The 10889-nt window shown below is 43.9% G+C and overlaps 1 protein-coding gene across 4 annotated transcripts in view; it reads left to right on the top strand.

The window, feature by feature from the left end:
* LOC102877771 (zinc finger protein 64 homolog, isoforms 1 and 2) overlaps positions 1-7831 on the top strand; it is a 30109-nt gene extending 22278 nt beyond the window's left edge. For 2 of the 4 annotated variants that reach the window (XM_006921922.3, XM_006921921.3), the window contains exon 6: positions 5976-7831. In XM_006921922.3, the coding sequence (XP_006921984.1) occupies positions 5976-7258 (1283 nt within the window). In that variant the 3' untranslated portion in view covers positions 7259-7831. Of the gene's footprint in view, positions 1-110; positions 313-5975 lie in introns of all 4 variants that reach the window. The other 2 variants (XM_015597256.2, XM_025039858.1) reach the window with 2 other exon arrangements.
* The last annotated feature ends 3058 nt before the right edge of the window (positions 7832-10889 follow it).

Here is a 10889-nt window from a genome sequence, read left to right as displayed (position 1 = left end):
AATAATATAATAAAGAAAATAAAAGAAACCCTCCGCCTCACAATGTTAGCTCTCGGCCAATCATCCATCCAGTTGTTGGGGGTTTTCTAAACACTCTGACTGTGTATAAGGACAAGCTCAAGACCCACATGCGGTGCCACACAGGCGTGAAGCCCTACAAGTGTAAGACGTGTGACTACGCCGCTGCGGACAGCAGCAGCCTCAACAAGCACCTGCGGATACACTCCGACGAGCGGCCCTTTAAATGCCAGATCTGCCCCTACGCCAGCCGCAACTCCAGCCAGCTCACCGTCCACCTCCGGTCCCACACAGGTAAGTCCCTCGTGTTCTCACTCTGTGCTCCTAACTTCCTATTGCTTCTATCATAAGCACCTTAAAGTACTTAGCCACAGCGTTAAGTAAGTGAATCGGAGATGTTTGGCCATCTCGTTGTATGCAGCATCTGCCCAGAAATGCCTCTCTCAGTAAAATAGGGGAAACGTCAAGTTTATAACTATATGTGTATCTTTATGTAACTTTATAACTTATTAATTAGTATTTAATTGAAGAGGTGTGCTAAATGAAATAGAACTATAAACAATGCATTTTTAATAAATTTCTGCATGATAGTTGGTTAGGCATTTCACTCATTTTTAAGTATATTCTGAATAGTTCAGCGTGGGTAACTTAACAAATTACGTGTATTTTCTTTTTGGCAAGTGTATCAATTAGCTGTTGATAAAACGATGCTGTGTAACAACCTCCACAAAACCTCAGTGGCGTATTATAAGTATTTATTGCTCACATACTTCAGGTCAGCAGGGGGCTGTCTAGACCAAGGGTCCAACACCGGTCCGTGGCCTGTTAGGAACCGGGCCGCACAGCAGGAGGTGAGTAGCGGGCAGGCGAAGCTGTATTTACAGCCGTTGCCCAGCGCTAGCATCACCGCCTCAGCTCCACCTCAGATCATCAGGCATTAGATTCTCACAGGAGCACTGGTCCTTGGTGCCAAAAAGGTGGGGGACCCCTGGTCTAGACAACTCTGTTGATCTTGGCTGGGCTTAACCGCATGTGTGGTGAAGGCTGGGCATCCACTGACCTTGGCTGGGGGTCTGCTGGCTGTGGGTTACTTGGCGGTCCCCTCGCCTGTCCACTCGCCTGGCTGGGGCAGTCTGGCTCTGACCCACACATCTCTCATTCTTCTTCTGGGACCAGTGGCCACCCCAGGCTTGTCCTTACAACAGTGGCAGAGGTACACACAAACACGCCTCAGTGAATAAGCCCATTTCAAGCCTCTGCTTGCATTCCGTTGGCCAAAGCAAGTTATAATTTGGGCCTGGTGTCAAGGGATAGGGCTGAGCTCACCCACAATGGGAAATCACCACAAGGTTACATGACAAGGGCTAGAGATATGAGGAAGGGTAAAGAATTGGGGTCATTTTTGCAAACAACAACAGTCCACCCTACCATGATTCACGTCTCTGTCATGCAGGTGCATTCACACCCTCCCAAGACCCCCACGAGTTGCATCCAATCACGGCCTCCGGCTTAAATTAAAGACCAGGATGTTGTGATTCCCATCAGGTCTGGATATGGCTTCTGTTGACCTAGGGACCTTTGAAGTAAAAAGACAAGTTGTCGATCCCCACGCTCCCAGTGTACAGTGGTGAAATAGAGTCAGGATAATTACAATAATCCTGCTGTTCAAAAGGGGACGGACAGGAGGCACTTGGCAGTTACTAATCCACAAATTTCTGAAACCCCTCTGGACAGATGTTCCCAGATCTCCTCCACCCCCACCCTTGTGGACAGGGAAAGGTTCTTGGATTAGGCCTTGGCTCAGCCTCTGGTTCTCGACTGTCCACTGGACCATCCTTTCCATCACCTTCCGTACCCACTTCAGAAAAAGGAGTGGAAAATGCACCTTTGGGCAGCTTTTAGCATGGCTTCCTGTCCGCCAAAACGTGGGGGTCTTTTTAGATTTCATTTTAGTCCAGGTCGGTGACAGCTTTGCTGGTAGAGCTACCTCAAAAACTGTGTTAGTTTCCTGTGTATCGATGTGCCAAAAGCTACATCTACAGTTCTTTTGAGGACTTGCCTTTCTTTTAAACTCAATTTTAAGCACTTTTGGCACAAAAATCTTCTGTGGGTTGAATCCCTTGAGACTTTTAGGAAGTCCCTGTCCAGCCGAGAGAACCTACTTGGCACCAACTTCATTCTTTCGGAGATTTTAAGGAAAGCCTCACATTCACACCCATCATTTGTCATTTAATCTTCCCCCTGGGATCACTTCCCTGGACGGGACCTTTGTCCCCAGGCTTCTGTCTTACTTTGCAAACCTTCTGCTGGTTGGAGATGAGGAACTTTAACCCAGCACATCTTTGGTTTTCTGTATTCTCTCTAAATTCCATTTAGAAAACAGCCAGTTCTTTTTTGAGTTTGTCTCTTTCTTGTGGTACCTTATCCTGTGCAGCTGGTAAGACATTTTCACTGTTCTGTGTAGAATTAATTTCTTTGGTCAAGGCCCACATCCAATAGGTATATTTTCTATCTTCTGAGTTACCTCAGGTGACAGCTTTACCAAACGTTTTCCATGACATAGTGTCCCTTGCTACTTTGCCAGCCTCTACCTGCTACCCAGTCCCAAAGCCAGTGCTGCATAGTTTCGTTTCCCGTGATGGCAGTTCTCCACTTCTCAATACCAACATCTGTATCAGTTACCTATTGTCACAGTAATGCAGTATAACAAACAAACAAACAAACAAACAAACAAAAAAACAAAACCTCTGTGGGTACAACAACATGCCATTTCCGTTCACACGTTGGGGATTAACTGGGTATCATCTGAGCAAGTCTGCTGACCTTGACTGGGTTCAAGAGTCTGAGAATCTGCTGGCTGCGGGCCAGCTGTCCACTGGCCTTGGCTGCGGTACTCCAGCTCTGCTCCACGTATCTGTCATCTGTCTCCTGGGACCAGCGGCCCAGGTCAGGCTTGACCTTCTCATGGATGGCAGAGGCGCAAGCGAGCAGACTCCAGTTTCAAGCTATTACATGCCATTGGCTAAATCCAGTGACGTGATTGAGCCTATTGTCTGAGGTCACAACAGGTTATCCTGCCCCAGTCTGGAGAGCATGATTACGTACAATGCAGAAGCCATGGCTCTAAGGAGGAATGGGAGGTGGGAGATTTGGGGACATTTTTGTAATCCACTACAGCAAGTTAAGACCTTGACGTAACTGATGCCCAACTGATTTTCTCCAGAAATCTCCACAGCCTGTTAGAGGAACTGAAGGATTCATTTATAAAAGCGGTTAAGAATCATTTTGACTTAAAAGGATAAACTTACCATTTATAGTAGCATCTTTAACTGGTCTAGAAAAGGTGCATTTTCTAAAAATTTCAGTGAGTGCCATTTGTGCCGTATCTCTGTGGAATGACCAGCTCCCTTTTTCAATCGGTAGCACTTAAAAAATTTTACAGATCGTAAAATTAATAGGATTTTATTTTTACCTTTTCTTCGCTTTGATCGACTGTGCTGTCAACTGTCTTAGTAGCAACCTAAACCCAAGAAAGATCCGTCCTCTTAAATATGTCAGTTTCTGACTCATTCAACCACATCCATCAAGTCGCCACTACATCCGGACCCTGGGGACCACGTAGCGGTCAGGAACGAACATAGTCATTAGCATTGGGGGGCTTTGGGGCCAGTGGGACTGGTACTGACCGGTATACTTCATTTAAGAAACAAGTCTGTGGTTAAAGGGGAAAAAAGATGACAAAGGGATTTTAACCCCTTTACGTCCATGTCAATAGGGTCGTTCAGCTCTGCAGCTCAGCCATAAGGCTTGGTTATTTGCTTTTTCTAGGTTTCACCTCTGCTGGCTGCTTAAAAAAAAAAAAGGCAAAAGATTGTCACTAATTTGGGCGGAGAGGTAACGGGAAAACCTACTAGAACGTTCCGGAGCAGAGAGTCTTACTGAGTCCACAGACACCTCCACCCAGGGGTCCTTGAGTAGAATTTAGGAGGTCTGTGAACTTGGATGGGGAAAAATTTTACGTCTTCATTTTCACTGACCTGTACTGAAATTTGATGTGTCTTTAAGAAGATAGGCAACCAGTCCAATAACAGTGCATGTGAACTTGTTTCCAGTAGAAATCACAGATCTTTTCCTAACAGGTGTTGGACATAGGTCAAAATATCTTTTACAATCTTCTCTATTTGGAAACGATCGTAGTTACTAGACCCGCCGCTAGCTCTTACTAGTTAATGTATTCATAAAGTGCATACATCGTCATATCACAAATTTTTTAATTTTTTAATGCCTTTCAGTATAATTAGTTTCTTTTGTATTCCTATTGATTTTAATTTTAGTTTACTTTACTTTGTGTATTTAAACATTATTCCGAAAAAGGGTCCATGGAGAAAAAGGGTGATTTACATAAAAAAGGTTAAAAAGAACATTGTAAGGCAGGAGTCAGGAAACTTTTTCTGTAAAGGGCCAGAGAGTAAATAGTTTAGGCTTTGTAGGCCATACAGTCTATGTCACAGTTGCTCACTCTGCCTTGAAAGCAGACATAAACAACACATAAAGAAATGGGCGTGGCTGTAGTCCATAAAACTTTATTTACAAAAACAGGCTGTGGGCTGGACTTATCCCATGGTCTCTAGCCTTGTTCGAGAGTCAGTGTGCACGATCTTGGTGGTATTTAGTCATACTGAATGAACATCGTTTAGGTTTGGGCTTCTCAGTCTTCTCAAAGCTCGTTAAATTTGCTCCCCATCATCGTTAATGGCGTGTATGAAGCAGCTCATGGTGCTGTGTTAGGCCTTAAACCAAAAAGCTGGAACACAATCCTGCTCTTTCGAGCTGATGGCCCAAGAAAGCGAATGTCCGTCAGGTGTACAGATAATCACCTAGCGTCTAAGAATACCAGCTTTGGAGTCAGCCTGGGCTGAAGTCCAAGCCACATGCTCTCAACCACACATGCCCCTGGGTGGCCATGAATGAGTCTGTCTAGGCCTCAGTCTCCTCATTTGTACAGTAGTGTTAAGAATAACATTAATAATAGTTCCTTCCTCCTGGGGACGTGGGGAGCGTCCAGCGAGGCTGTTCTTGCGGAGTGCTCGGCGGAGGGCCTGCCATGCTGGAAGCGCCGAAGAATGCTAGCTCCTGTTATTTTGTTTACGGGGAACCCAATCGGGCGGGGTCCCCAATATGCTTGAATTCACAGTGCCTTAGATAATTTGGACCTGTCATGCGTTGATGAAATAAATTTGGATTATCGCATCCATTCAGATGTTTGCAATTTCAGTTTCCCTGCTCATCTTTCAGCGAATATGAATTTAAAAATTTAAAAAAAAAAAATCAAGCAGCTGGATTTTGTAACTTCACCAGTAAAGAACGCAGCTGGCAATGTGGGATAAATAAAGTTGGCGCAATAAACACATCTTCATTAATAAAAATCTGCATAAAGTCTAAACTGGGCATTTCAATCCTTGTAAAAAGAATATTCCGATGAGTGAGCATGGAGCTGGCTGATTTGAAAATGTGTCCTTCAATCTGTTACAACACGTAACTCAATCAAAGTCAATGGATTATGCAAAATCGTACAACTGTGAACCATTAACTAGCAGAGTTGTCGCATTAACTCTATGAACGATAGCGTAATTGTTTTTAAAGAATATGCTAAGTATATGCACAAGTCTTATTTTATTTGGGACAATTAAAAAGCTCTTTTCAATCTCCGTTTTTCTTCTGGGTTTTGTAAAGGTGGTGGCGCACCAAGCATGCGGTGGTGGTTTAGGTTTGGGGAGAGAAGAGAAGCCCCCCGACCCCGCCCTTTTTTTTTTTTTCTCCCAGGGGCTGCTGGGAGCTGCAGGTAGAAGGTCTCCACCCGCCGCCTTGGTGTAAGCGATTTTCTGATGTGTGCTTCGGGGGGATCCGCTGTGGTTGTTGCCTGCCTGTTCTTATCGAAACTCACCTTGTGTTGACAGGGGACGCCCCCTTCCAGTGCTGGCTCTGTAGCGCCAAGTTCAAAATCAGCTCGGACTTGAAAAGGCACATGATCGTGCACTCGGGGGAGAAGCCTTTCAAGTGCGAGTTCTGCAATGTCCGCTGCACCATGAAGGGCAACCTCAAGTCGCACATCCGCATCAAGCACAGCGGGAATAACTTCAAGTGTCCGCACTGCGACTTCCTGGGTGACAGCAAAGCCACCCTCCGAAAGCACAGCCGGGTGCACCAGTCGGAGCACCCCGAGAAGTGCTCCGAGTGCAGCTACTCCTGCTCCAGCAAGGCGGCGCTGCGCATCCACGAGCGCATCCACTGCACCGACCGCCCCTTCAAGTGCAGTTACTGCAGCTTCGACACCAAGCAGCCCAGCAACCTCAGCAAGCACATGAAGAAGTTCCACGGGGACATGGTCAAGACCGAGGCCTCGGAGAGGAAAGACTCGGGCCGCCAGAGCAGCCGGCAGGTGGCCAAGCTGGACGCCAAGAAGACTTTCCACTGTGACATATGCGATGCCTCGTTCATGCGGGAGGACTCGCTCCGCAGCCACAAGAGGCAGCACAGCGAGTACGGGGACAATAAGAACTCGGACGTGACCGTCCTACAGTTTCAGATCGACCCCGGCAAGCCGCCGGCCGCGCCCCTCACGGTGGGGCACCTCCAGGTGCCGCTGCAGCCCAGCCAAGTGCCCCAGTTCAGCGAGGGGAGAGTCAAAATCATCGTGGGGCATCAGGGGCCCCCGGCGAACACCATCGTCCAGGCCGCGGCCGCTGCCGTGAACATCGTGCCACCCGCCTTGGTGGCCCAGAACGCAGAGGAGCTCCCCGGGAACAGTCGGCTGCAGATCTTGCGCCAGGTCAATCTGATCGCCCCTCCTCAGTCCTCGGGGTGCCCCAGCGAAGCGGGCGCGATGGCCCAGCCGGCCGTCCTGCTGACCACACACGACCAGGCGGACGGGGCCACTCTGCACCAGACTCTCATCCCCACTGCCCCCGGCGGTCCCCAGGAAGGTTCTGGAAACCAGACTTTTATCACCAGTTCGGGTATCACTTGCACTGACTTTGAAGGCCTTAACGCCCTGATCCAGGAGGGGACAGCCGAAGTGACTGTGGTGAGCGACGGAGGCCAGAACATCGCTGTGGCCACCACGGCCACACCTATATTCTCTTCCTCTTCCCAGCAAGAATTACCCAAGCAGGCGTACCCCATCATGCAAGGGGGGCCCCACCCAGCTCTGCTCTGTCCAGCCGATTCCATACCGGACTAGTGCTTGGAAAACAAGAAAAGGGGTGAAATGTGACAAAAAAAGAAGTCAAAGAATTCTGTAAGAGATTTGCCCCTGATGTTTTTAAGGATTGTCGTGAAACACACCACCGCCACCAACCCCCATAATAAATTGTAATTTTTTACTGCTTACTTTAATTTTTTAATGCTGTGATAACTCCGAGACCACCTCTGAATCATCAGCGGGCTATAACTGTTGTAGAATCTTACATGTTACCAAGATGATTCTGATCAAGGGTTGGAATTAAATGCATCGAGTAGTAAATATATTTGTTTGTTTCCAGCTTGATTTCCCAACTCTAATAAAGGTTTTTTTCAGTCTCGTTAAATTTGTGTAGTAGATGGTACTTTCCAGCCTCTCTTAATCCCCATTCCGAAAGACCCCCGGAGTTTGGGGCGTGAGTGTTTTGGTACATGGATATGAATCTATTGGCATGAAGGACCATTTTCTACATACTGTTAACGTGGGTATTGGACACCCCCCCCAAAAAAAGTTTAATGCCAATGAGAAAAAAAGGAATGGTTTCTTAATAAATTGATACATGATTAAAATATACTGAATGTTGATGATTCTTTAGTATAATTTGGGGTTGAGGGGTGAATTATATAATTAAAGAGAACTTAAAGAAGCAAAGGTTTTTAGTCCTCTCATAAATGTTATACAAACGTCTTAGCTCCTTAACAGTCATATTAAATACGTGTGGTGCTTAAAGTGACCTATCGTTTTCATTTTTGAAACTTTAGACTGACGAACCAGACATTCCTGTTGAGATGCAAATATGATACGAGTTCCTACTAACCTTTAAGACTGAGTTTTCTAAGATACCATTGTTTTAGATGTTAATACATGTGCAGTCCCAGGGACCAGACGAGTGGGACGGGAAAAACAACTAGGTTTTTCTCAAAGCATACTGACTATACTGAGGAAGTGGGAAATTCAAATTTTATCGGTTTGAACGGGAAGTGCCGTTTGATCAGTAGGTGGCGCCAGAGAGCAAGCTAGGATTGCCGATGTTTATACCCAAAGACCAGAACCAGGGTCTTAGTATCTCTGATTTCCAGCCTCTAGCATGATCTTCAACTCAGGGTGGGCTCTTAAAAAATATTGAATGAATGAAGCATGTTCTCACAGAGTGTCAGCAAAGATTGGTAAGAAGGGGAGGTTACTCTTGTGAGAGAAGTATATTTAAAATGTTATGAGATCACATAGATAACATTTTTACCAGCTTTCATACGCTTTTACTTACCTAACCCCTAAACTTAGTAAAGTTCTCATGCAGCTCGGCTCACTCTTACATAAAAGATATATAAGAAACTAAGGGAATATTCAACATGGTGATGCTGGAAGCCTTGCCCGTTGGAAATGAAAAGTCAGCCGCCCTCGGGAAATAGATACGGAATGTGTGCTGGGTTGGTCTCCTTTCTTTATTTCATCTTTAATATTTGAACACGATTCTGATAACTCACCGTGTTCTTTGCCAGAATTTCTTATTTTCATATCAGCAATGGTAATTCTGATTGCGTTAACTATGGTTTGGCAAGAAATCGAAAAAGCTTGCAGTGTCCTGTGTTAGTGTTTTAATGTCATTGCTTTAGAATTATAGCTTGCAGCTCTTTAGGAAGCGATTCAGCTATTTAATTTTAGCTGGAAAATGTCTTTTCTACTTTTTTCCCAGAGTGTCCCTTTTTTCAACTTTTAAAAGATTTTTTTTCCTGATGACAAATGTAATGTGTATTCAAGATAGAAAATATAGGAAACACATTGTATTTTTTAGGAAAAATTCAAGTCACTAATAATCACACTACCCAGATGTAAAAATTGTGACCATTTTAATGGACTTCTAATCTTCTTTTCTATGCTTATTATGTATGTATGTTTTTACTCCAGTTACAGAGTTGGGGTTGAATTGAGCATACTATTTCCTTTTTATATACTATATTTCTTTTTATACCTAGCTGCCGCCCTTCATAAATACACAGGCATAGACATACACATACTTGCATATACATACACACACATGCACATTTGAATTTTTTTTGAAACTACAGTAAAACATGCTCCTTGCAATTAACTACTATATACAGAATTATCCAAAAATCGAGCCAATTATCTGCAGCCCCTGGTCTTTCTCACCCCACCCAAGGTAAGTAAAGTTTTCTTTGTATTCATACCAACACACAAAGGCTCAAAAGATAACACACAAAAGGGTTTCTCCTGTTTTTGTAGTAATTGTATCAGAGTATGTACATTTCTCTGCACCTTGCTCTTATTTTCATTTATTCACATTACTGTGGGTCCATACAGCCCTCCCTATTTTTTTTTTTTTTTAAGCAAAAGGTAGAGTATGACTATACCATGCTTTATTCAACCGTCTCCCAACTCATAGATTTTTAGGGTTTTTTATTTTTGTTTTTGTTTGTCATTACAAACTGCCACAGTAAACATCCTATGCAATTCCTCATATTCATTTATACTTTTGGAGTTTCAACACGTTTCCATAGTTTGTATTTTTCACAAGCGTAGTCTGCTCTGGTACGGGCCCAGTGGTCACCAACCCTGGGTGTTCTCCATCTCATCAAGATGATGAGTGGAACGAGTTATCTGGTCTTTGTGCGATTCCCCTCCTGGTATTTTGTCCTGCGTTTCTGTGACATCTCTGCATAGACTTGTTGATCATTTCCATTTTTCTCTCCTATAAACTTTAAACTTATCCTTCCTCATTCTTCTCCTTGGGCTGTTGGGAACTGGGGGGTATGAACCCCATGTCTGTTGCATATTGCTGAGTTTTCTCCCCTCCTTTTGACTTTTCTTACAGTGTTATTTCTGTCTAAAATTAACCGTCTTTCTATGCAGTCGAATTCTTCTGTCGCTTAATTTGTGTCTCCTGTACTTTCTAAAAAAGTCCTCCCTTCTCCTGAGGTTTTTTTTCTTTAATATTTTTGCTGTTCGTTTGTTTTCAGTTAGCATCTTACTGCAGCCAGATGCATATTTATATTGTGTCCTATAGGAGTTTGGCTGCCCACATATAACCAGGACCATTTGTTAAACAAACTATTATTTTCCTTGGAACTGAAATCTTAATTTCCCTTTTAGATGAAGTTCCCCAGTAGACTCGGATCTATTTCTGGGATCTGTTTTGTCTCACTGATCTTTATATCTTCTCTGGTTTGCCAATATCACATATTTGATTATATTATTAAGATAAGCCTTAACAGCTTTTAGACTTACAATGCTTCCCTCTAGCTATGCTTTTCCAAAATTTTCTTAGACAGTCTGAGATATTCCAATTTCCAAATGAACTGTCATTTTGTCCGGTACCTCCTCCCACCCCAGAAAAGGAAAACATTTTGAGGATTTCGATTAGAATTGCATTAATGTGACTAATGAGCTCATGAAAAGAATGACATTTTTAAATGTCTTTCACCGAAAAGCTTTTATTCAAATGCTGTTGCAAACATTATTCAATAAATTGACATAGTTTTTTTATATACAGTCCAGCTTTATTATATAGACCAATATTTTCTCATTAATTTGAATTTTATTATAATTGTAAATAGGACTGTCTCATTTTGAAATAATTGTTGCAAGCATAAAGACAAGCGATTTTCGATAA

Source organism: Pteropus alecto, unplaced genomic scaffold (assembly GCF_000325575.1).
Source record: "Pteropus alecto unplaced genomic scaffold, ASM32557v1 scaffold45, whole genome shotgun sequence".
Lineage (NCBI taxonomy): Eukaryota > Metazoa > Chordata > Mammalia > Chiroptera > Pteropodidae > Pteropus > Pteropus alecto.
The sequence above is the reverse complement of the archived record's forward strand: the minus strand, read 5'-3'. Positions and strand labels throughout refer to the sequence as shown.